At 61.5% G+C, this 25,444-nt stretch overlaps 2 protein-coding genes across 2 annotated transcripts; both read right to left on the bottom strand.

Annotated features, from left to right (window-relative positions):
• Window positions 1–7,275: 7,275 nt before the first annotated feature.
• Window positions 7,276–8,119, bottom strand: S100A16 (S100 calcium binding protein A16). The gene is made up of 2 exons (XM_065419828.1): window positions 7,952–8,119; window positions 7,276–7,440 (listed from the first exon to the last, which is right to left on the bottom strand). Exons 1-2 carry the CDS (start codon window positions 8,102–8,104, stop codon window positions 7,276–7,278), a joined length of 318 nt encoding a protein of 105 aa, XP_065275900.1. The 5' UTR covers window positions 8,105–8,119.
• A 13,882-nt stretch (window positions 8,120–22,001) lies between these two features.
• Window positions 22,002–24,473, bottom strand: S100A14 (S100 calcium binding protein A14). The gene is made up of 3 exons (XM_065420623.1): window positions 24,441–24,473; window positions 22,591–22,737; window positions 22,002–22,124 (listed from the first exon to the last, which is right to left on the bottom strand). The coding sequence occupies exons 1-3, from the start codon at window positions 24,471–24,473 to the stop codon at window positions 22,002–22,004; spliced, it is 303 nt and encodes a 100-aa protein (XP_065276695.1).
• Window positions 24,474–25,444: the final 971 nt, after the last annotated feature.

Here is a 25,444-nt window from a genome sequence, read left to right as displayed (position 1 = left end):
GAGGGGCACTGGCAGGGCTGGGGGAGCCCAGGGCTGGGCTAGCAGGGGCTGCGGGTCGGGAGTGAGGGGCACCAGCAGAGCTGGGGGAGGGGGAGCCCAGGGCTGGGCCAGCAGGGGGTGCGGAGCGATTAGCATGTACCCCGCCCCATGCAGCCCACTCAGGCCCCTGGGGGAGGCACCATTGTAGTGCTGAGCTCTGGGCTCCAGGCAGGTGGCTGGGTCTGGGGAGACAAAGGCCCCGCTGTCCCTCCCAGCCGCCTTTCGGGGGGGGGTTTCCCCCGGGGGAGGAGGGCGAAGGCAGGAAAAGCCCTTGGCGTTGGGTGTCTGGGGAGCCAGACACGCAGGACGGGGGGGCACTGGCTGGATCCGGGCAGGGCCGCCGGGCCAGATCCCGGAGCACGGGGAGGATTTTGCTGCCCCAGAGCCTCTGGCAGCGAGAGGCCGAGTCAGGTTCTCCACGTGCGCCAATGGGATGCAAAGGGAAATCCAGCCCCCGCCACGGCACCCCCTGCGGGCAGGGCAGGCACCAGCACAGGGGGCCGCCACAGACCCCCGGCCTTGTGTGCGCACGAATCCCCCCCACATCCGCGCTGCAGTGGGCTGCAGACACACGAGGGACCGAATTAGGGACTCAGCAGGGGGGGCTGCGGGGCCAGGGGGCTCAGCAGGGGGCGCCATGCCGCGGGGCCAGGGGGCTCGGTAGGGGGCGCTATGCTGTGGGACCAGGGGGCTCGGTAGGGGGCACTGTGCCGCGGGGCCAGGGGGCTCAGCAGGGGGCGCCATGCCGCGGGGCCAGGGGGCTCGGTAGGGGGCGCTATGCTGTGGGACCAGGGGGCTCGGTAGGGGGCACTGTGCCGCGGGGCCAGGAGGCTCGGTAGGGGGCGCCGCGCCGTGGGGCCAGGGGGCTCGGTAGGGGGCGTTGCGGGGCCAGGGGGCTCAGTAGGGGGCGCTATGCTGTGGGACCAGGGGGCTCGGTAGGGGGCGCTGCACCGCGGGGCCAGGGGGCTCAGTAGGGGGTGCCACGCCGTGGGGCCAGGGGGCTCGGTAGGGGGCGCTGCACCGCGGGGCCAGGAGGCTCAGTAGGGGGGCGCCGCGCCGCGGGGCCAGGGGGCTCGGTAGGGGGCGCTATGCTGTGGGACCAGGGGGCTCTGTAGGGGGCGCCGTGCTGTGGGGCCAGGGGCCAGATGAGCTTTACAGCGGGCGTCCTGCCCCCTCCTGCTCATTCCAGGTCTCTGGCTCTGTTCACGAGAGCTGGGTTCGGAACCCCGGTGTCCTGGCCCCCTCCCGGCTCTGCTCACTCCATTCTGCCACCTCAGCCCTGCCTGCAGCATCAGCTGGACGCCGTCCCCTGCGCTGAGCCCTGGCCTGGACTCTCACGCGGTGTTGCTGTGGGCTGTCAAACAGCTGTCCCTGCCCTCCCCAGAGGTGGCTGCATTGCAGCGGTGAAGAGTAAAACTGATAACTACATAGCTGTGGCCGCCCCTTTGCAAAGCCCTTTGTGTTCTCGCTGGGCCTGGGGGGGCTGCAGAATCGGCCAACCAGTGCCCACCGTCTGTGGCAGGGCTCACGCGTCGCCTCTGGGCGCAGATCCTCGCTCGCACCGAATGTCTCTGTGTCACTCGGCCAGTGCTTTTCCCGGCTCTGGTTTCACACACCCCGTTCACACGATCGGGGCCGGATCCTCCAGGGGGAGCTGGGGCACTGTCGTCACTGGCAGCGGGGGCGGGGGGCCGTTCCCCCAGGGGGAAGGTAAGAAAATAAAAGGGGGGTGTCCCACCCACACCCCTGGGGCTCTGGCCCCTGATACACACACACACACACACACCAGGATCTCTGCCCCCCCCACACACACCAGGATCTCTGCCCACACACACACACCAGGATCTCTGCCCACACACACACACACATACCCTGGGGCTCTGCCCACCAGCCGGGAGTTCCCATTTGCACTGGGCTTTCCTGTCTTTTTTCTCTCAAAGACGCCCCGAAGCGGCCAGATGAGTCACTGGCCCTGCCCTGGGCACCTGCCTTCACTTGGCTCTGAGCCGCTTTGTGGGGGGGGGGGGGCGAGAGGAGGGAGGGTGTGGCTGTGGCATCTGCCCCCTCTCCGGGGGGGCAGCCCCTCCCTTCCCAGGCACGGACAGAGGGGGGCACAGGGGAGGTGCCCACCAGGCTCTCGTTACTCAGGGTGAAATTGGGGGGGTCGTACCAGTGCCGGGGGGGGGGTGAGCCCTCTGGGTGGGGTTTGCAACAAAGGAACCGTCAACCCCAGGTGGGATTAAAGCAGCAACGGAGCCTGCAAACGTCCCTCGTGTTGCCCCTCAATCCTTCCCCACAGCCCACAGCCATCCCGCCCCACAGCCCCCTGCGATCCTGCCCCTCAGCCCCCCACGATCCTGCCCCGCAGCCCCCTATGATCCCGAGGGATTAAAGCTGATCAGCCTGTTTTTCCACGGAGGCCTGAGCCAGACACCTCTTCAGGGACAGACTGTCGGGACACCCCGCTCTGCTCCCGGGGTGAGCTCCTGATACACCAGCTGGGGGCAAATGGGTAATGTGGGACCAAGCGAGATTTGAACCCAGCTTGCTGGAGTCCACCACACCGCGCCGTACACCACGGGGACAGACGGATACCCGGGAACAGCCAGCCCCCCCCCCCCCCAGCGCCAGGCGTTTGCCCGCCTCCCGGCCCGAGAATCCCTCACCCCAGCCCAGCAGATGAAGGGCAGACAGAGACGTTTAATGCCCAGTGCTTGAGGAGAAGGACAAGAAGCTGGATATGAGTCAGCAGTGTGCCCTGCCTTGTTGCCAAGAAGGCTAACGGCATATTGGGCTGTATTAGTAGGAGCGTTGCCAGCAGATCGAGGGACCTGATTATTCCCCTCTATTCGGCACTGGTGAGGCCACATCTGGAGTATTGTGTCCAGTTTTGGTCCCCCCACTATAGAAAGGATGTGGACAAATTGGAGTCCAGCGGAGGGCAACTAAAATGATCAGGGGGCTGGGGCACATGATTTACGAGGAGAGGCTGAGGGAACTGGGGTTATTTAGTCTGCAGAAGAGAAGAGTGAGAGGGGATTTGATAGCTGCTTTCAACTACCTGAGGGGGGGGGGTTCCAAAGAGGATGGAGCTCGGCTGTTCTCAGTGGTACCTGATGACAGAACAAGGAGCAATGGTCTCAAGTTGCAGTGGGGGAGGTCTAGGTTGGATATTAGGAAACACTATTTCACTAGGAGGGTGGTGAAGCACTGGAATGCGTTACCTAGGGAGGTGGTGGAGTCTCCTTCCTTGGAGGTTTTTAAGGCCCGGCTTGACAAAGCCCTGGCTGGGATGATTTAGTTGGGAATTGGTCCTGCTTTGAGCAGGGGGTTGGACTAGATACCTCCTGAGGTCCCTTCCAACCCTGATCTTCTATGATTCTAAGGCCCCGCTGCAGCCCAGCTGGTGCTGCCCGTTCCCAGGGACCCAGGCCAGGGCAGCGACTCCTCCCTGTGCAGCAGGTTCCTCTGTGTTGCTTGCTCCTCAGACGCACTGGGAAATGATCCCACTGCCCCCCCCCAGACATCGCCCCCCCCAGAGCCACAGGGGCTGCTGCCTGTCAGCCACTGGGCCCAGGGCAGCGAGCCTCCGGGCCTCTGCTCCCCCTGCAGCCATGCGGGGGCTTGTTTGTCGGTGTCTCGCCCCCCCCCCACAACACCAGGCTCAGCAGGAATATCCTGGGGGCTGCCCCGTACCGGGACGGGAGAGGCCACGGGGCCCCAACCCTAATCCCAGCTCTGCCACTCATGTGCCCCCTCTGTGCCTCAGTTTCCCCATCTGGACAAAAGGGGGTGACAATACTGTGGGGCCGGCGGGAGGTTGTGAAGATGAATTCGCAGAGAGAGGCAGACCCTAGGCCTGCTTTGCAACGCTTCCCCCCGCCCCCACAGGTCCAGACTGCCCCAGCTCGGCCACCCCCGTTAGCCAAAGCCCACGGGCCCGGGCGTCTTTGTTGACTCCAACTGGCATCACGGGGCCCGGGGTTTATTACAGGTGCTCGGGGCGGGGGGGGGGGTCAGGGCCTTGGGGGACAGCTGCGCCCGCTCTGAGCCCCTACGCGTGACGGGGACTGGCCTGCCGAGCTCACGGCTGGTGCTAGTGTTTGCTGACACCTAGTGGTGGCACTAGAGCATGGCAAGAGCTCGATTTAATAGTGCGTCAGATGTGCGTGTGTGTGTGAGAGAGAGAGAGAGAGAGAGAGACAGGGCTGCCCAGAGGATTCAGGGGCCCTGGGGCAAAGCAATTTCGGGGGGCCCTTCCATAAAAGAAAGTTGCAATACTATAGAATAGTATATTCTCGTGGGAGCCCCTGCAGGGCCCGGGGCCTGGGGCAAATTGCCCCACTTGCCCCCCGCTCTGGGCGGCCCTGGAGAGAGAGAGAGAGAGAGACCCACTGCTGCCTTCTGCTGGATGGAATCAGAACTGTCCATCCCTATGTCATAGCCCCTATGTTGCAAACAGCAGATGGAGATTCTCCATTAGCTCATGCAGTGGGGCCCTGGCTTTTAGAGCTGGGGTTGTGACTTCGTGAGGCCCCCGAGGGCTGAGTCCTGCTGACGAAGAGGAGCCGGGGCCCCGCCGGCAGAGCGCTCCCTGGAGGGGTAGAGCTACATACCGGGGCCAGGCCAGGAGTGACACACGGGGCGCTGCAGGCGGGGGGCAGAGGGGATCACAGGGCCTGCCTGCGCCCAGCCTCCCCCAGCTCCCAACTCAGCCCCAAGGGCCAGGCCCGTCTCTCATGGCAGGAGATATTTAGGCCCTGGCTGTCCCTGGCCTGGTTGTGACCCCCCCCATCTCTTGGGGTCCCCCTCTGTGCTGGAGCCCCCACATCCTTCCCTGGGGGGACAGAGCACAAGCCCCCCAGAATCAGCCACTCCTGTTTAGATCCCTCCCCCAGGCGCCAGGTCCCTCCCATCCCAGTAGGGTGACCAAATAGCAAGGGAGAAAAATCGGGATGGGGGAGGGGGGTAATAGGATCCTATATAAGACAAAGCCCCAAATATCGGAACTGTCCCTATAAAGTCAGGACATCTGGCCACCCTACATCCCAGCCCCCTCTGCGGGCGGGAGCCAGGGGGCGTGCTGCACCCTGGGGATCCAGCCCCCTCAGACTCTGTGTTTCCACCCGTCCAGAAGGGAAACGGCCCATCGCTCGTCAGGCCCCCCATGAAGGGTTCGGAGCTTTTATTGCCGTTAGAGAGGGGGGTGAGACGGGTCTGGGAGCCAGGACTCCTGGATTCTGTTCCAGGCAGCATGTGCCCCGCTGCCTCCTGCTGCAGGGGGTGAGAACTGCTTACCCGTGTGTCAAAGGGCCAGTGTATGCATTGGAGAAGGTTCAAAGAAGAGCCAGGGGAACGATGAAAGGATCAGAAAACCGGCTTTCTAGCGAGAGTCTCCAGGAGCTCAGTGTATTTCGCTGCCCACCGAGAAGGGCCGGGGGTGACTTGCTCACAAGGACCCACCTAGGGAACAAATCTTTAACGGAGGGCTCTTCGGTCCAGCAGAGGAAGGTCTAACCCGATCCAGTGGCTGGCAGTGGAAGACAGCCGACTCCAGACTGGAAACAAGACGTACGTTTTTAAGAGGGACGGCATTACAATTTGCCGAGGTTTGTGGTCGATTCTCCATCGCTGGCCATGTTTAAATCAAGATGGGCTGGTTTTTAGCAGCTCTGTGCTGGGCCGTTCTCTGGCCTGGCCTAGGCAGCTGCCTGGTCCCAGTGGCCCCGTGGGGTGAGCAGCCAGGCCGTGGGGACGGGGGGTCTCGCCCTGCTACCAGCGGAGGGGTCTCCGGTACAGTTTGGTCAGGGACACGGCGACATTCTCCGACCTCGCGGGCTCAGCTAACGCCCTGGTACGGCGCTGTGAGCTCGTCGCCCGCCCGCCCAGGGGAAGGACCCAGACACTGATCCCACTCCAAACTTTATTGTTAAGAATTTCACAGTCCAGCTCGTGCACCAGCCCCCGGGGGCGTTGGGGAAGGTCAGGCGAGCCCCACGGCCCCATGGGCCCCACAGAACTGTCACAATGCTCAGCAAAAGGGAAGGAGAGGTTTCTTATCAGCTCGGACGGGTTGATTTCTAACCATCATGGGGGTCAGAATCCCGAGCCAGACAGGCCTGAGAACGGGAACATTCAAGTCATAGATGGGGGTCAATGCCCTGGAACCCCCACCTGGGGGGCGGCCCGGGGGGGCTGCAGGGCAGAGTTTGGCACAATGGGTCTAAGAAGGAGAGTCACCAAGGGGCTGCATCCCTCCCTCGCCCCGGCCTGGGCCTAAAACCCCAGCCAGTCCCGTCTACACACAGAGTGAGGAAATGACGCGGCAGGAGACAGGCACGGCTGGGAACTTGGCTTGTCCCACTCGGGGCCTTGGCGGGGGGCGGGGCGTGTATTTTACCCCTCCCTGCCACACAGAGCTCTCCAGCAAGGCTCAGCGCTCAGCTGCAGACCGGGAAGGGTTAAAACCAGCACAGCTTCCTAAGAGGGAGAGGAGAAAAGGGCCTCGTCCCAGCCCTGCAGGACCCCGGGACACCAGCACTGTGAACCCTGCACAGGCGCCGGGGCCTTCCCCCCGAGGGGTTAGCCCAGCCCCAGAGCCACCCCAGGGGTGTTTGGTGGCAGGGCTGCAAAGGTCAATACGGCATCAGCAAGCTACAGGGGGAGCCCGGGAAAAGCAGCGACCGGGCTGTAACTGACTGGCGTGTGCGTGTCTATGTGTCTGCGTGTGCCTGCGTGTGTCCCTGCTGCCCCCCTTCTTGCTGGGACAATGCGGATCTGCTTTCTTGGCACGTCAGACCCACTGCAGCATGTGTCACATAAGCCCTGTACTGCAGAGAGCCACAGGCGATTCTCCTCCATCACCTATGGCTCTGTGACTGCCAGCAACATGGGCCCCGGCTCAGGGATGAGGGTCTAGGAGGCCACGGATCTGCCACGTGACACGGCAGGCAGCTTGCTAACAAGGCCAGGAGGATGGTATCTCTGCTGCCCTGTGGGCCGGCCCAGCAGTGGGCGGGAGGGGTGAACGAGCGCTGGCTAAGGGGGGGGTGACTGGTGGAGCAGGGGGCTGAGCCCCAGCTGGAAGGAGATCCACTCTCCCTGGGAGACGCTGGCCTCAGGGGCGCTGTGGGGGGCAGGGGATCACACATGGCCCAGGGAGAAGCAGCAAAGGGGGAGCTCTGAGCCGGGGGCCTGGGGCGGGATCTGGGGGGCTGCTGGTGCCCTCGGGCCGCACTACTTGGTGAACTTGGTGCCATGCTCCTGCTGGCGGATGAGGCAGGCGATGGGGCTGGCGATGCCGCCGATCAGGGTCCAGTACTCCTCGAAGCTGATGTGCCCGTCCTTGTTCTCGTCCAGGTCACAGATGAGCTTGTCGGCTGCACGCTTGTTCCCGGTGTCCTGGGAAGAGAGCGCGAACCCGTTCAAACGCCAGGAGGGGCTGGGGAGCCCTGGGGGTGGCACTCGCTGGCCTGGCGTCTCGGTCAGCTGCTGCCCAGGGCACCCCCCCCCCCATGGGGCAGGGAGCTCAGCACTGGAGCTGGGTCACCGAGGTCCCTCCTCAGGCTGCCAGCAAGGAGGCTGGTTGGGGACAGCGTGAGGTAGTGTTGGGCTCACACTCACACACTAGGGTTCCCCATGGCATGGCTGGGTGCTGCCCGTGGGCTCACACTCACACACTAGGGTTCCCCGTGGCATGGCTGGGTGCTGCCCGTGGGCTCACACTCACACACTAGGGTTCCCCGTGGCATGGCTGGGTGCTGCCCGTGGGCTCACACTCACACACTAGGGTTCCCCGTGGCATGGCTGGGCGCTGCCCGTGGGCTCACACTCACACACTAGGGTTCCCCGTGACAGGGCCTCCTGCTGCCCGTGGGCTCACACTCCCCCACTAGCGTCCCCCCGGTCTCACCGTCAGCATGTGGTTGAGCTCCCGGCTCAGCATCTTGCGGAAATCCTTCTTGCTGATGCGCCGGGGTTTCTTGCAGCACCCGCTGGCGTATTTGTCATAGTTCTTCACCAGCACGTGGAGGGCCCATTCCAGCTCCGACGAGTTGCCCGACATCTCTGTCCCCGAAGGCCCTGCAACGGTAACGAAGCCGATGCCTGAGCCGGGCAGCGGGGGGCTCGTTGGCCCAGCACTGGTGCAGCCAGGCATTAGCGCCAGTCTGCGCTGCCTGGTGGGCACCGGGCACCTGCTGGGAAAGGCCAGGCAGTGACCCCACTTCTATGCAGCAGTGAATGCAGGGCTCTCATTTCCAGGGGGGCCCCTGTGAGCGTTCACCTGATCTGGGCCAACTCTGATCTCGGTTCACCCTGGCCCATCCCTGGTCAATATCCCCCTGTATACGGCCCGTAGGCTCTCGCTGCTGCAGGGCTCGTTATAGTACGGGCCGTAGACAGGATGTGTGCCCAGAAGCTGTGCAGCAGAGGAGCTGTGCCAAGCACGCCTGGCAGTAGGAGTCGTCCCCTTAAAGCAGGACAAGCCCAGTGTGTGACCCGGTCATTACAGGTGGAATACGGACTCAGGGATTTCGGAAGGGGGTGCAGGGATGGACTGTACAGACGTTAGTGGGGAGGCTGCTGCAGGCGCTGGTGGGGAGAGATCGGGGGACATGGGAGGTACTCGGAGGGAGCAGGGGGTGGGAGGCGCCGAGTCACATGGAGGTTTGAAGGGGAGAATGGGGCAGGGAGAGGGAAGCAGAGAAGCCGGGTCCAAGCAGCAGGAGAAAGTGCAGCCCCACCCCCACCCCCGCTGCTGCTCCCAGTGAAACCCGGCATTGCCCGTATTGGGACTGCGGCTCGGCATGGGAGTCACTGCCTTTGTCTCCCTCTGCGCCACCCAGCAGATGCAGCCCTGGATGGCTCAAACGGGAGCGACAAGAGGGGTTACTTTCACCCCCGTACCGTCCCCTTGCCTCATCTCTGTCCAGCCCCGTGGCTGGGGCTAGCGTGCGAGCCACGCCCCGAACCAGGGGGCAGCAAGAGCAGAGGGGACCTGTCCCCTTTCCCAGTGAGTCTGGTTCTCCTTTCGGGGAGAGATCCCAGCCCAACAGCCCCCCGTCTCCCTGGGAGCGGGTGGAGCGTCAATCTGTTCACCCTGGAGCAGCACTGCGCCCGGGGCTCAGCCGAAGGGGAAAGGGACAAGACGGGGCACGTCCGGGCGTCGGGCCCAGAGGATCATTTCCATGGTGCCGCGCACAAAGAAATACCCAGGGAGAAACGGAGTTGGGGGCGGATCCAGCCTGGGAACTTGGCAACAAGGCTGGGCCGACAACAGGGCCCCGAGCGAGCCGCTGGGGAACGAGCCAGCATCCCGGGGTGAAATCGCTGCTGCCAACACTTGCGAGTTTATCGCGAGTCACCCAGTATTTGAGGTTTTCTTTCAAGTCCCAGCTCCTGGAGTCAGGAGATGAGGTGTTAGCAGGTGTGTCGTACGCAGGACACGGGAGGTCATAGTCCTGCCCTGTTGGGCACTGCGTCCAGTTTGGGGCACCGAGCCTTAGGAAAGATGGGGAGAAACTGGAGAGAGTCCAGAGGAGAGCAGCGGAAATGAGCCGAGGTTGAGAAAACCTGATCCATGGGGCAAGGTTAGAAAACCTGGGCACGTTTAGCCTTGAGGAAAGCAGACGGAGGGGAACCTGAGAGCAGCCTGCAAAGCTGTTACGGGCCGTTATAGACAGGATGGCGATCAACAGCGTCCACTGAAGGCAGGACAAGAACGAATGGGCTGCATCTGAAGGACAGAGACTAGGAAAAGCGTCTAACTCGCAGGGTCGGGAACACGTAACCTAGGGAGGTGGTGGAACCCCCGTCTCTGGAGGTCTTTAAGAACAGGCTGGACAGACCCCTGCCAGGGCTGGTCCAGGTTTCCTTGGTCCTGCCTCAGGGTAGTGGCCTCACGGGGGCCCGGCCAACCCTGCATTGCCAGGAGTCTATGATCGGTGACAATTCCAGCGGTTTTAGCTCTTGGGGCTGTACGGGAGAGTGGGACAACGTGCCCCGGGGGCGCCCTAAAGGCTCCGACACTGGAAAGTGAAGGGGAAAAAAACCCAAATGTTGCAGGAGGGGGATTTTAATCTCAGAATTTTTAAGCCAATCTCATGGGTTTTGGATGTTTCCGGTTGGCAGGACGGGGAATTCTCTGGCCTGGCTTACGCAGGAGCTCCGGCGGGATTTTATTAACCGTCCCTTTGGGGTTTAGCATTTGATGCTGGGATCCGTGACTGGGGTTCTCTGGCCGGGGTCATGCAGGTCACATGGGATAATCAAATGCTCCCTTCTGGCCTTACCATTGTGAATGGATCTATGAACTCCCCTGTGCTACAGCGCCTCCTCAGGCTGCGATGGGAACAACACCCTGACCCGTTTGGAGTGAACGTACAGCTCCCAACCCCTGCACCTGTCTGGCTCCTCCCCTTTCCTGCCACTCCCGCCTCCGTTCCCCCAGGGTCCTGCCTCCTCCTAGCTACAGACGATAACAATAATTACCCGGCTGGCGTAATCTGCTGCCCAGCGCTCATCTGAAAGGAATGAGGCTGGTTCCCAGCGAACAGAGAGGGCGGAGAAGGAGGAGGAGGAGAAGATGCAATGGGCTGTAATTACCCGCCGGTCCTTGTCTTGCCACACCGCCCTGGGTGGTATCCCACCGGAGATGCCTCATGCCAAAACCCTCCCAGCTGGAACCCCCAGCCCAGCCCAGCCCAGTGGCCTGGCACGAGGCAGGGCAGGGGATGAGGCAACCTGATTGCACGGGGGAAGAGGGAGCCGCCCGGGGAATCTCAGCCCTGGCACGGTCCCATTGCAGCCAGCGTCGCCGCCCCTATGTGTGCAGGGCGAGGGGCCAAAGGCCACCGGAGACCCAGCTCCTCTCTAGACACTGGCTCACCAAGGGGGAGCAGATCATGCAGGCGGGGGAAGCTCACCCTGCCCCAGCTCGGCTGTGCTGCTTTGTCCTGCTAGGCGGGGGGCACGGGGGGGTTGCACTGGCCAGGCAGCGTGGCCTCTGTCCCCAGCAGTACCAGCGCCTTGAGTCTAACACGCACGGTTCTTTACCTGCTGCTGCCAGGCGGCTCTCAGCTAGTCCTTTCGCCTGCAAAACCCCAGCCTCAAATCGGATCCCTGGGGGGGGGGGAGACAAGCGCCCTCGGCAGAGAGCTCGCTCTGCCCCGCTCCTCTGGAGCTCCCGGAGCCCAGGGGCGTGCGCTGCACACTCAAGCCAACAGGCAGGGCTGGCAGCACACAGGATGTGCGGGAAGGGAAGTGCATCCCATTGTTCGCCTTTCCTCTTTCCTGCCCGCCAGGGGCTGGCCTGCTCCAGCTAGGCGCTAGGCAGCGCACTGCCCGGTCAAAGGGGCGTGTGGCCATCTCGTGCTGAGATCTGCCGACTGACCCCCACTGAGGATCTACCCCTAGCGTCCCAGGGCCCGCTCCGGCCCTCACCTCACTGCTGTCACTCCATTGGCTTCAGGGGGTTTGCTGGGTTCGGCGAGAGCGGGACCCGGCTCAGACGAATTGGGCACAGGAAGGCGGCTAGTCCATTGCCTCTTCCCTGCCGGCACATCCCCCCCGCTTCGCCCTGGTCTCGCTCCAAATGCCCCATGCGACGCACTCTGCTCTGGGAGGGAACTTGCCCTAGGCCCTGGGCCTCGCCCCGGGACACGTCTCCAGGTGAAGCGCTTGCATTTCCCTTTGCTCTGTTCCTACGGTGCCTTTTCCCGGGCGCCCAAGTGCCAGTTCCAGCCTGTTTCTGCCCGTTACGTCCCTCAGAGCCCCCAGGGGAGCTCCCGGTGAGGCCGGAAGAGACGGGGCTGGAGCAGCGGAGCCAAAGCCTGTATTATGGGGGCCATGGTGCACCAGCATCTGGCCACCCCCTGACGGGAGACAGACAGGATGGGTGACATCAGCCCCACACCCAACAGGACGAGGCATAGGGACAGATGCCCAGGCCTGGGCTCAGGGTCGGCTGTATCTCTGGGGCAGGGCTTGGAGGATCACATGGCAGCAGAGGGCGTTACGGCTCCCTCCAGCCTCAGAGGAAAGCCACCCACTGCTGCCCGCAACTAACGGGCTTGATCCCCCAGCTCCCCTGGGCTTCGCAGGGAGAGGCTGGGGGTCAGCCCCTGCTGCCGACCCACCCAGAAGCGTTGTTGCAGGAGCAGAGGCGATGTTGCTGCTTTAGAAAACATCCCTGTGAGAGCGTCCCATGTAGACCACTAGTGCACAGCCTGTTCTGGGGTCCTTGCACGTGCTCCACCCCAGAGCCTGCATCAGAGACGCTCTCTGTTAGTGCTGGTCATTCTGCTGCATCTGTCAGAGGCTGGGAATGGGTGGCAGGGGATGGATCACTTGGTGATTCCCTGTTCTGCTCATTCCCTCTGGGGCACCTGGCGTTGGCAGACAGGATACTGGGCTAGATAGACCATTGGTCTTACCTAGTATGGCCGTTCTTATGTTCTTATTCGCCTCCTGTTTGTTCCTTTCTCTGTTGGCAGCTGTCCCTTGCTTGGGCTCAGATCTCTTCTTCTCTATTTGCACCAGACACCTGGGGCCAGATCCTGCACTGGTGTAAATCAGCGTCCTTCCGCGGAAGTCAAAGACCTGTAGCACCCTGGCTGAAGTCAAGGGAGATATGCCGATTTCCACCAGCAGTCCATCTGGCCCCTGATCTTTTATCTTCTGCTTGTCCTTCTCGAGTACCTATCTCCTTGCTCTCTGTTTCCCCAGCTCTGGTCACTCCATCGAGGTCGCCAGTTGTCCTCAGCCAAGGCGGGCCATGCCCCCCAGCTGTCCTGAGCTCGCTTGGCAGCTTTCTGTTCATCTTGGGTCCAGGCAGTCTCTCTCAGGAGGAACGTGCTGAGGTTTGGGCCGACACTATCTCCGTCTCTCCAGATCTGAAGCTACACGCCAGGATCCCATTCATAAAAGCTTGGCGGACGTGTCCGCACCGCACAGGGCCTTCAGCTGCAAGAAGCGCCACTCCTCGGGCTCCTCCTGGCAATGGTTTGATGCGCTGTTCCAGATTAAGCCGGCTGGGCAGGTGGGCCCTCTGCTGAACCACCAGGCCTGACCAGAGCCTTCTGGGACCCCTGAAGCAACCGAAGCAGGGCTTTGGGGTAATTCCCAAATCTGCACGGCCTCGCGGGATGGAGGGAGGGGGACTGAAGTGAGCTGCTCCAGCAGAATTTGGGGCTCGGTTTAGCTTCAAACCAGCCCTGTCCTTGGGCAGGAATCACCGAACCCGGAAGGTGGCCAGCTCTGTGCCATGACATACCATCTGCCGCACCCAACCAAGAGCACCGGTGTCGGCTGCCTGCTGGTGTCCAGAGCAAGGGTGGGATCTAAGGCTGCATGGAGCCCTGATCCGGCAGAGCCCCCCTTCCCCCCGGAAACAGACTCATCTCTGCAGCCCGCTCCTCCTCCCTTCCTGGGATGGATTCTGCCTCCCCACCCCATCCTACCCCCCATGGACTCTCCTCTCCCTCCTGCTCCTGCTTCTTGTTCTTCGGTCCAGCCCAGCAGGCAACAGCTAGCAGATCTGCCGTTGGCGGCCCGGCGTGCCTCGTTGCTTCCTTGGCTGGAGCTCCGTAGGCCGGGCACAGCAGACACCGGACTGATGGGGCTGGACTTAGCAAAGGTTTTGTCCTCAAGCACAGGATTCTCTACCCAGCTGTTTCTGATACCCACCCGTCTAACTATTGCATTTCAAACGCTTCCATCACTGTGCTGCCCAATTGCCTCCTTACGCCAGTCTGGATTAGACCCACTATTACCCAGTGGGCATTGCAGCTGGGCAGAGAAATCCAGCTGTCACATGGGTGTGGGCATGGGGGAGCTGACGACTCTAGGCCCCTTGGCACAGTACAGGGGACCCGAGCCGGGTTTCTGAGCCCGCCTACGGCTGTGCCCATGTGAGGTGGGGTGGGGGCACCAGCTGGTGGCAGGACAGCCATGTTAGCTGGTGGGGGCCGGGGCAAGCAGCGAGGGCAAATGGACGCCAACAGGACGCGGAGAGATTCATGCTTGTGTGTGAATTCTGCAGGCGGCGTCGGCGGGAACCAGATCAGATAAGCAAGCCGGGACCTGCCGTTCCCCAGGGGAAGGCGGCCGGTTTCCCAACACCCCTCGTCTCGCCCTCTCCCTCCCGTGCCCGTCTCCCTCTGGCACCGCACCTCTGTTCCGCCCGCTCTCTCTCCTTTACAGTCCGCTCTGCGAGCGCACAGGACCCAGCCCGGTACAGAGCCGCATCCGCTCACAAACCTCAGCCCCCAAATGTCCCCGGTGTCAGGGACGGGTCTGGATTTGGTCCCCGAGCTCCCTGCATCCCACCCCACCCCCCCAGTCATCCTGACTGACCCCAGAACCAAAGGGTCATGAGGCTGAGGGCACAGAAGAGGAGTCGCTGATGCTGGAGGACGGAGAACAGGAGGAAATGAGGTGCACCGACACCCGAGGCCCCTGCAATGGAAGGGAAGTGACGAGGGAGAGAGACCCAGGTGATCCTGGGGGTCTCGATTGCTCCTGGCACCCTGCCCCTGGCCCCTAGTGCTCACCTCCCTCGCTCGCTGCCTCTCACCCCAGTGTGGGGCTGGGAGCCAGGAGCTGCAGAGCCCCCCGAGCCCCTCCTGGTTTTCAGGGGCAAGTCACTTAGTGCCTCCATGGCCGGGTGAGAAGACAATGAATTCCCCTGGCTCTGGCCGGGCTCGTGAGCTAAGGACGGTGAAGCGCTTTCGCGTTCTCACACGCTATTACAGCCGCGGGATTATTGTGCGTTTTCATGCAGGCCCCCCTGTGGCAGGCCCATTTCTGGCTCGTGATAATTAAGATCAATAGTGAATGAGGAGAAGCTCTCGCTTTAGATTCTGCCTACCCAGCTGTCATCTCATTGTTGCCAGATCTATTGATCTATCATCTTCCCAATGACCTGTCTAGCTATCCTCAGACACACCCATCTCTCTATCTCTCCATCCCACACCCAGCACCATGGGGTCTTAGCTTCCATACACCCCTTCTCGCCTTCTGTCTCTCCCCTTTACTCCTTCCTTCTCCTGCCCCGTTCCTCTTCTCAAACCTCTCCTCTTCCCCGCTGCTCTAGAGCAGGGCCCACTCCTGTCCATCCACAGCCCGCGGCAGCGTGCCAGGCCGGGCTGAGGGATCGGGCTTGTGGGCCCCGGGCTAGCGCTGTAGGACCAGCTGGGCATGTGGGGCTCTGAACTTGTGGCTCAGGCTGGCACTCGGCCCCCAAAGCCCACCCTCCCCTCGGCCGCAGAGACTCCAAAGCGCTGGTCCAACTCGGAGCTCAAGCCCGAGTCCCGCTAGCCCGAGGCGGCCGAGCCAGGCCGTGCAGACGTGCCCGTCGAGCCCTGCGCTGGCCCGTCCTGCTGCTGTCAACAGGACGATTCGCTGCAAGGCCTTTAATCAGGAAACAGGGCAAGAGCATTCCTTTTCCCGGCTCGCTCGGCCTGCTTACCTGACATGGTTGTCAGCTTCCCTTCCTCGTGCAGGAACCGTCTGCCAAGAGCGGAGCTCACCGCGGGTCTGGCTCTCCCCTTCCGCCCGCTCCCGGATTTGCAGAGCAGGCAGGCTGAAGAATGTGCCTCCCACGCCTGCTCTATTCTGCGTTCATATCGCGAGGCCTTGTCTTGGCTTTTAAAGAGACACAGCCCCACTTGGCAGAGGCTGACATTCCTGGGGTGTTTCCGCCTGGCTTCGGGGCTCGCCTCGGAAACAGCTTCGGGGATTGCAAAACACAGGCCTGACCGCCTGAGCAAAGCAAGCTCCTTCCCACGGGTGATGCACAGTATCGTTCACGTGAGGCCCGGAACACGGAGATTGCACCAGTGTCACTTTCCTGGTGGGAACCAAGTGGCCAGACGCATTTCTCCCATCAGCGGGAGATGGACGGATGCAACCCATGCAGCTGTGTCTGGGTGGGAGTTGCACTGATCTGGTGGCAAGGCAGACATAGCCCACTGGAGCAAACAGCCCCACAGGGCATCAGTGACTGCGGAAGAGAAGACAAGGCTGTTAAGTCAACGGCAAATTTCTGTTCACCTCAATGCAGGTAGCAAGAGCCAGTTCCCTAGGACTGCCCGTTGCCCCGCTACTCTGGGCCCTGGCCATGACCGGTGCTTGGCGCTCCAGAGGAAAGCGAGGAAATCCCATAGTTAGGAAGGAGGGTCAGATTCCGATCCCAGTAACAGAGGGGTGAATCAGGTTAACACCACTGACTTCAGCAGAGCTAGGGCCAGATTCTCAGCCCAGTTACACCAGTGTAAACTTGAGGCAACGCCATCCAACTCAGGGGCGTCGCGCGTCAATTCACCCACGTGAAACTGGAGCAACTCAATTCGCAACCTCTGGATTCGAACCGGCCCCAGTTGAAGCCCTGCTCCCCCCGAACCGGCTAAGCCAGACAAGCCATGATTATGGGCCTTTTCAGGGCTGGCCATTAGGCAGTTTACAAATCAAAGACTCTGGGTGCATTTGAGTGCCGCTTGGCTGCATCCACACTCACGGGCTTGCCTCTGTAATTAACTGCATTTAGCAAGTTGTGTCCCTTTGCACGTCTGCTTTAGAAACGCCAGAGACGAGACGCAGAGGTTAGATGGGTGAATTTGTGGGTACAAACTGGGCCACTTGGGTAAAAATAGCAGGCTATTAGCCTGGGGAAAAAACAGATTTGGTTAGCGCAACATCTTGCCAGATTTTTTTGTGTGTGACATAAGTTTTAAAGGAACAAAAGCTCATCGTCCTCTGACTGTGCCGTCCCATTCATGCAATATTCCACAGAAGGGCGGAAGTCCTGTCCTGATCCCTCCAGGCAAGCAGTTCACGCCCTGACTCATGAGGTGTCATTACCCCTCTGTCCTTGGCAGTGTCATCATAACTGCAGCCAGCCCTTTATTGTAAAAGCCAGCCCGGGGTGGGTGTGCTCAGAGTAGCTGCATGTGCAATAGCCTTCCCAGCCAGTTGGTTGTCCATTGAGAGAACTTTTCTCCCTGCTGACCCAATCCACTCGCATCAGCTGGGAGGGTCAAAGCCAGCTCTGATGCATCTGGGCCTGGGACCCCAACCTCAACTATGAGCTGACCCCTAAGGGACAGGTTTTTCAGGCCTGCTAGGCCCCCCCTGTGACGCAGTAGGGAGCGGGGTGGATTGACCTGGGACTGTCTGCATGGGGGATGGGAGAGCAGGGGGTGACTTTAGGTGAGGGACAGTACCTGAGCCTGTAACCTGAGCCGGGAAGGGGGTGGGGCGAGTCGACACCTTTGCCCAGGAAACTGGACAAAGGGAGAGGAGGAGCGAAGGAGGGGGAGAGAGCCGTCTGGAGGGGTTTTTGGTTTCAGTTTTGGGCTGGCTGGGAAGAGGCAGGGACCCCAAGTCTGGGTTCTAGGATCCTTGCCCCCCAGAGGGACCTGGCTGAGGGGTCCTGGTTGTACCTACAAGCCCTGCTTGGGACTGTGTTCCTGTCGTCTAACAAACCTGCTGTGTTACTGGCTGGCTGAGAGTCACGGTGAATCGCGGGAAGTGGGGGGTGCGGGCCCGGACTCCCCCACACTCCGTGACACCCCCACCACTCCAGCTGAAGTCGAGGGGAGCTGCAGATGCTCGGTACCCAGCTCTTAGGGGCAGAGGTTCCACTGGTGCTCAGATAGTGCCTACCACCACGGGGCCCCGATCCCCAGTTGTCGCCTCTTGGGAAAGCTACTGCAGTACAAAGAGTAAGAAGAATTAAGAGGGCCCTTGCCATCAGTGGCCTCAGTGACCACAACAGGTTAAGGGCAATTTCCTGAGAGCTCTTGGCGAGGCTGTAGGTGAAGCGAAGGGCAGGTGCTCCTAGGGAAGTGGATTTGTTGTTATTATTTGTCTGACCGTAGCAGCCCTGGTCAGAGACCAGCACCCCGTTGTGCGAGGTGCTGTACAAACACCAATTCTGCGTTTCTCAAGAGGACGGTGAGTGCAGAATGACAAACGTTCTCCTCATGTTGGGAGCCGGGGCCGTGGAAAGGCACAACAAGAGCCGCACACCAGCACAAGGCACACAGCCATTCCCATTAACGCTCAACACACCGAAGTGTCCAAATACGGCGGGAGTGGAGACCCACAGCTGACTCACTGGCATTTATTGCTTGCCCCGTGACGGGGGCCGGCCCTCATCTTTCATCCCAGGGTCTCCAAAGACTTTCCAAATGTTCCTCACTGACCGCTCCCGAGGCAGGTGACTATCGCTGGCACCGTTCCTGGAGAAGTGGCTGACCCAGGAATAGAATCCGGGAGCCCTGGCTGCTGGTCCCCTGCTCTATCCATTACACCACCCTCCCCTCCCAGAGTTGGGAATAGAACCCAGGCGTCCGGGCCCCCACTTCCCCCTCCTCCTTCTCTAACCACTTGGCACTAGTGTAAATGGTGGCTTCTCTGTAGCATGAAGCCTTTAAATCATGAGTTGAGGACTTCAGTAACTGAGCCAGAGGTTCTGGGTCTATTACAGGAGTGGCTGGGTGAGATTCTGTGGCCTGCAACGTGCAGGAAGTCAAACCAGATGTTCATGATGGTCCCTTGTGACCATCGAGTCTATGAGACACGTCGCCTGTCTATGTAATTAAAGATCCCCCACACCCTTCCGTTTTAATTTCCATTGATTTATTGTCATGGTAGCAACAATAAATATTCATTCGCATTGTGAAATGGGCCCTCCGGTGAGAGAACAGTCACACACAGCCTGTTCCAGGTGAACTGGGTCACTACACCCATTCACAGGCTGCAGGAGCACCCGAGACAGGTGTGACCTGCCAACCTTTCCCCAACCCCCTTGGGCCCTCCCATGTGCTCCAGGCAGGGCCCAAGGGAGTTGCCTCTCCACTGGGACGGCTTTCTGGTGTATTGGCCTTGGCAAATAGTGTGAATATAGTGACTCATCCTGCACACTCGACTCCCCCCTCGGGTGTCCAGCCCCCGAAGTCTGATCTGCGAAAACACCCATCAGTCAACCGTGCGATCAAAGGGTTTACATGGGACCGCCAGGGAAGGGTGAGCGCAGCCCAAGGTTTGGTTCAGAGGGCGAAGGAGGGTGTCTCGGTGAGATCTCAAAGCAGACAGCCAAGGGGACGGCGATGTTCCCCGCCCAGACGCAGTCGGAGTGGCACTGCCCATCCTGGATTCCTCCTGCTCCCGCAAACACCAGTGAGGGGGTGGGAGCTGTGGTTGGCCAAGGAGCTCAGCCTCTCACCCTTCCCAGCCAGGACCCAGTTGACCCAACGTGGGCTCGGCGCAGGCTGTTTATTCTGTTCAGTGCTCCCCCCCACCGCCCCCCGGTTGCCTCAGGGGAGCTGGGCAGAGCTCAGAGGTCTCAGGTGGCAGGCACCAGGCACCTTGTTGGGTCTGGGCCCCGTGTGGGGAGGGTCGCGGCCCCTGAAGTCCACCCGGGGCGTGAATGAACCTGAGACATGGCAGGAACGGGCCCCTCCGCCGGGCTCCATACAAAGCGCCAGGCGTTATGTGGCTCCCCCCTCCAACGGCCGCAACCCGGGACTGGGCTTCACCAGAAACTCGGCTCCCGGCCCTACCTCAGAATGCGGACCCCCCGGGGCCCGAACCTCGCTCGCCCCCAGCTTGGAACTCGGGGCCCTGGACTTGGTTCGGAAGATGGGAGCCAGGCCCCAGACCCCCCCCATCCCAGCTCAAGCCCCAGCCCCCCCCACCCCTGCCAGCTCAGGCCCAGACCCCCCCCCCATCCCAGCTCGAGCCCCAGACCCCACCCCGTCCTAGCTCAGGCCCCAGGCTCCCCCCCCCAGCTCGAGCCCCAGACCCCCCCCCCGCCAACTCAGGCCCAGACCCCCCCATCCCAGCTCGAGCCCCAGACCCCGCCCCTGTCCCAGCTCAGGCCCAGACCCCCCAAACCCAGCTCGAGTCCCAGACCCCACCCCCCCGTCCCAGCTCATGCCCAGCCCCTCCCCCCCATCCTAGCTCAGCCCCCCCAGCTCAGGCCCAGACCCCCTCATCCCAGCTCGAGCCCCAGACCCCACCCCACCCCCAGCTCAGGCCCAGACCCCCCCCCCCCCCCAGCTCAGGCCGCGGGATCCCCTCCCAGTTTGGCCCGCCATGGAGCCAGCGAGCCGACCCGCAGCTTGGGTTTTGTTCCCTGGCTGAGGCCGGGGTTACCCCGCAGGGTCCCTCCCGGGCTCTTCCCCCCGCGCCGGGGTTCCTGCGGCGGGCTGGGCTCTGTGCATCCCACTCGCAGGTTCACACGCCAACACAGACCGGAGACCGGGGCCTTGGCCATTTTTTTTCCAGTTGTTTCTTTTATTGATTTATACAAAAACCTTTTAGCAAGCGACACAAGCGGCTGCCGACCCAGCGCAGAGCCCCCTCCGGACCGGCGGGGGCGGCAGGAGGGGGAGGTGTTTTCTCCCCAGTCCCAGCTCAGGGTGGAACTCTTAATACCAATAATACTGTGCCCCGTGTCTGGAGCCTGACAGTTGCCTCCCCCGGGAGGGACCCATTTTAGGGATGGGTTATAAACCGAGGCGCGAAGGAGGGAAGGGACTGGCAAGGCCAATGGCAGAATCAGGAAGAGCACCCAGAAGTCCTGGCTAACCGCAGGTCCCCTGCTCTAACCACTAGCCTGCACTGCCAGAGCAGGACTAGAACCCAGGAGTCCTGGTTCCCAGCCACCCCCTGTTATAACCACTGGCCTCTGCTTCCGTCCAGTGGAAAGTTCAACCCCCCCCCCCCCCAGGATGCGCCTCGGTGGGGTCTGGGGTCAGAGTTGGTGTCAAGCGTGTCGGGGCTCCATAGAGAGCAGGGACATCGGGGTGTGCAGTGCCCCCCCTCCCCCCGCAGCCTTCACGTGCTGGGGCGCTTACAATTCTGAGTGTCCAGCTGTCGGGGTGTGGGGGCGCTTGGGGGTGTTGCATGCTCGTCACGCTGCAGAGGGCGGTGGGTCATGCTGCAGGGGGGGGCTCCCATCCTGGGGGGCCCCCACCCCCCAATCCTGCATGTGGCACTGGGACCACACTGTCAATCTAAAGAGCGGGGGTAGCCCCCTCAGCATGGAGCCGAGCCCCACACTCCATAGACCAACCAAAGATCCCAGACCCACAACAGCCTCACGCTGAGCTGCCCTCCACCCGTCCCTGCCTCCCACCCACCTAGAGCCCTGGTCCCACACCTAGTCCCAACTCCTGGCTCCCTCCCCTCTCTTTCCAGCCCCCTCTCCCCATAGGTTCCACCCGACGCAGTGAGCTGCCCCAGGGTTGTCAGCCGCTTCCCAAACACCCCGCCCCGGAGATGGACAGCGACCTGTAGGACTGGAGGGTCTGAGGCCCAGCTCTGAACCCCAAACTGGTGACAGCAAGTGCTCGGGGCAGTGATCCAAGGAGAGATCCTGGAACCCGGGAGAGGAGGAGGGGAAGGTTCCAGGGCTGGGCAGGTGGAACCAGAGAATCTAAAGTTTCCAGAGTAAAGTAGCTAAAACCCCTGTGTTTTAAGGTTCCGGAGCTGGGGGAACCCCCCCCCCCGAATGTAAAGGTTCTAGAGCAAGAGAGCTAGAAAATGACACATTTTAAGGTTCCAAAACTGTCAAGATTCAAATCTAGGGCTTAAAGTTTCTACGCTGAAGGGACTGATGTCCATGAATTTAAGGTTCCAGAGCTGGAGGGACAACACCCCCCTCCTCCCCAGCATGTATAGGTTCCAGAATAAGGGAGAATGAAAAGGTTCTAGAGCAGGTGAGCAGAAGGGGGAGGTTTCTAGAGCAGGAATGAAAAGGTTCTAGACTTGGAGGAAGGGAGAGAGAGCCCAGAATGAAGAGGTTCCAGAGCTGGGGGAAGGAGAGAGGAGACGTGCCCCAGAAGAATTAACACTGCATTTTCAACACAGCACATCATGGCCGACAGTCTCGCTCGCTCGCTCTCCATGCAGATGGTCTGAGGCCTCACGGTCCGTGTCTCCCCTCAGGCCTGTTACTTCTTCACCCGGCAGCCTTTGGCTGCCTCCCCGATGATGGCCCAGTACTCGCCGAACTCCAGTTTGGCCTCGTCGGGGTCCCCAAGGCACTCGATCTTCTCATCCAGCGAGCAGACATGCTGGGAAGGAGAGTGGGGCGAGCCATCAGAAACCAGCGGAGACCCTGGGCAGGGGGGAGAGCAGGGAGCCACCCACCCAGATGGGACGGTGGGTGGGAAGTGGGGGTGCAGTGAGGGAGGATGTTGTTGGGGTGGGTCTGCTGGAAGAGACGGGGGCGCAGTATGGTAGGGGTGTTGGTGGAACTGGGGCGGTATTGAGGACGCAGTGGGATGAGGCTGTTGCTCAGGTTGGGGGGTGCAGTGGGGAGGGAATGTTGCGTTGGGATCTTGGGGGGCAGTGGGGTCAGGGTCAGTTTAGCGGGCGGCCATGTCCCCCACCCTGCTGCATCACCCCCACTCCACCACGCATGATCCCCACTCCCTGAGGGATTTCGCCCCTGGTGTTCTCCACCATGGCCCTGTCTCAGGACTGACAATCTCCCAGCCCTGCTGGGGGGCAGGGGGCGGTGCCGAGGGCTCCCCTTACCTGCGACAGGTGGGGCAGCTGCTGCACCACCAGCTCCCTGAGCTCGTTGGGGGTCAGGCACTCCTTCCGCCCCTTCACCGCGTAGCGCTGGAAGTTGTTGATCACGATCTCGATCGCCCTCTCCACGTCGGTGAGCTCCTGGCTGTCCTAGAGCCCACGGGCAGGAGAGGGAGACGTTTAGCGGGGGTGGGGGCAAGGAGGCCCAGCTGTGACGTAAGGAGCAGCTCGAGACCGAGGAGAATGTCCCACCCTCACTCGCTGAGATCCCAGGGAAGATCAAAGGGTGCCCAGATCCCACATCAGCCTGGCTGAGCAATCTGGGGCTGGCTCGGCCTCTTCCCGGGAGCTGCCGAGGAACAGCTCCGTGCTCCGTCTAGATTGGCATCTCCCCAGCCTGCCGCACCAATGATCCATCTTCTCTGACACCCCCTCCTCCATGTCTCACCCGAACCATGGCCCCCCTAGTCAGTGGAGCTAATTGACACCAGCTGAGAACGGTCCTACCTCCTGCCAGACCCAAATGAGAGACGCTGTCCACCTAGTCCCGCCTGTCGTCTCCAGCAGTGGCTAGCGCTCGAGACTTCGCCTAGCTGCTTCAGGACTCTGCCAGGAGGGGAAATTCCCTCCTGCCCACCAGCTGCTGATCAGCTTTGCCCTGAAGCCTGGAGATCAAGAGCCCTTGGTACGTTCTCCTAGCTCCCGCCTAAGCAGACGCGGTTCCATTGGTCTCCTGCCAAGGGTTGCACCCAGAATTGAGACCGGGTCCTTCTGGCTCGCTGAACAAGTAGCAGATGGGTCAGTCCCATAGGGATGTTGGTGCCCATCTGAAATGGGATTTAGCGTCACCCATGAGTAGGGCACCTACTATCTACCAGACAGAGCATGGCACCGTAGATGCCTGGCTTCTCTTCCCCCATGGAGGCTGGGGTAGGGGAGGGGGCAGTTAAAGATGACCAGATTTGCATCCCTCGGGAGGTTTATCCAGAATTTTTTCTGCTGCTTTCATGAATTCCCCAAAGCTGCATGTCAAGGGAAGAGCTGCAGCAGTTTGCGCCAGCACAGGAGTTCTCCCTTTACTCACCGCTAAGCCAGTAACTACCAGCTATTCAAAATAACAGACCTGCAGAATAGCTTTGAGCGGGTCTCCTCCAGGGACCTGACCCTTCCTAGCAGGAGCTCAAATCCGGGGAGGGGCCAGATCCTCAGCTGGTGTAAATCAGCGTGACTCCTGGCCTCAGCACTGATCCCAGGACTCTGGGAATGACCCTCCCATTGGAACGCAGAGCAAAGCAGGAGACTTTCAAGGTTGTTTCCTTCGTTCCTTTGGTGAGTTTAACAGTTGCTGAAACAACTTTTAAACCAACCCAGAACAATGTGACCTTAGCTGGGAAATGCCTCCTGATTTGCCGGGCTTTCAACTGGCCAGGGCAGCCTTGGAGCCCCGCTCTGCGTGGGACTCGCGAGAAAACAGCGTCTCGGCTTGAAACAGGGATCTAGATGCTGAAGATACTTGAGGCCAGACCCTCAGAACAGCTGATCCAAAGCCCACTGGAGTCTGGGGCGGGGGCTCTCCATTGGTTTCAATGGACTTTGGATCAGGAGAGTTCCTTTTTTCATCCTGAAGTCACAGGAGCTAGGGATGGGAAAGACCCCAGACGTCCCATCTCCCTGAGCCAGGGCAGGACTGTTCCCAGAGCACTGCTGGTCCCAAGTGCAGGTGAGGCGCCAGGTCCCTTCAGATATATCCTCAAGAAAAGCGCCCTGCGCAGCCAGAGGGGTCCCACGAATTCTCCCCGTGGGAAGCGGGGTGACACAGGGCACGCTACGGAGCTAATGGCTCTTTCATTGACCTTGCGCTTCTTGTGACAGTGGCACTGGCCCATGCTGCGTCTCTCCGGCGCGCCGGTTCCTCAGCTCCCTCTCCTGCTTGGCTTTCCCGTGGGATGCTGCTGGGAGCGGTGCGGGGGGGGGGGACACGGGCTCCTCCTATGATCCGAGCTGAGTCAAGGCGTTGGGTGAACTCCCAGGAGCTGGCTTCACATCAGGTGCTGGGGCTTTGCTGGTGGGGGAGAGAGAAGGGGGAAAAGCCCTGGTTAGTTCGGCGCTCCCGCAGATTTTCCCTCCGAAGCTGGCGTTTTCGATTGCAGGGCAGGTTGGAAGTGCACAGCAAGGAACGGCACTCTGGCCTCGCAGGGAGCTGCTGAAACATGTCCCGTGCCTCTCCCCTAGCAACGGGTTGGGGTGAAGCCAGAGGGGAGCATGGGGGGGGCCGGAGGGGGGGACACCCAGCAGGTGTGATCCCCCAGCCAGAGTCGGGAAGGGACTGGGAAAGGAAGAAGCCACTTACCTGCTCCAAAGGCTCTTCTGGGACGGGGCGGGCTGGTCCCCCGCCAGGGTTTTATACGCCGAGAGGTGTGAGTGGGAGACACCTCACCAAGTTACCTGCAAGTTCTAGCTGTGGTGCAAGGTGTCTCATTTCATAGCCTGGCACGGGGCCAGCGTGGGGCCGGGGCCCCTCCCACTCCGCGGCCAGGTTTGCCGTTCCCAGCCCTAGTCACCACACAGCACAAACAGGACCAGGGACACAGGAAGCGCCAGTTTGTGGGGGCAGCTCACCTTCCCCCACCCCCCCACCCCAGAGACACAAAGGGGAACCCCCCGGCGGGGCCTGGCAGCTGGGCCCTGGCCGGCTTCGAGCCCAGCGCCCCGGCAGTGAGCTAGCACAGGCTGGCAGAAGGCGTGTTCCTGGCGTGCAGCCGGAGCATCTGGAGCTGGGATTTCGTCAGCTTTCCCGGGCCGGGTGGGTAGGGTCGGCTCAGGATGTGTACTGGGGACCGTGGGGGCCAGGCCAGGA

The sequence above is a fragment of the Emys orbicularis genome, chromosome 20 (genome assembly GCF_028017835.1).
Source record: "Emys orbicularis isolate rEmyOrb1 chromosome 20, rEmyOrb1.hap1, whole genome shotgun sequence".
Lineage (NCBI taxonomy): Eukaryota > Metazoa > Chordata > Testudines > Emydidae > Emys > Emys orbicularis.
Note: the sequence above shows the minus strand (reverse complement) of the source record. Positions and strands in the feature narration are given on the sequence as shown.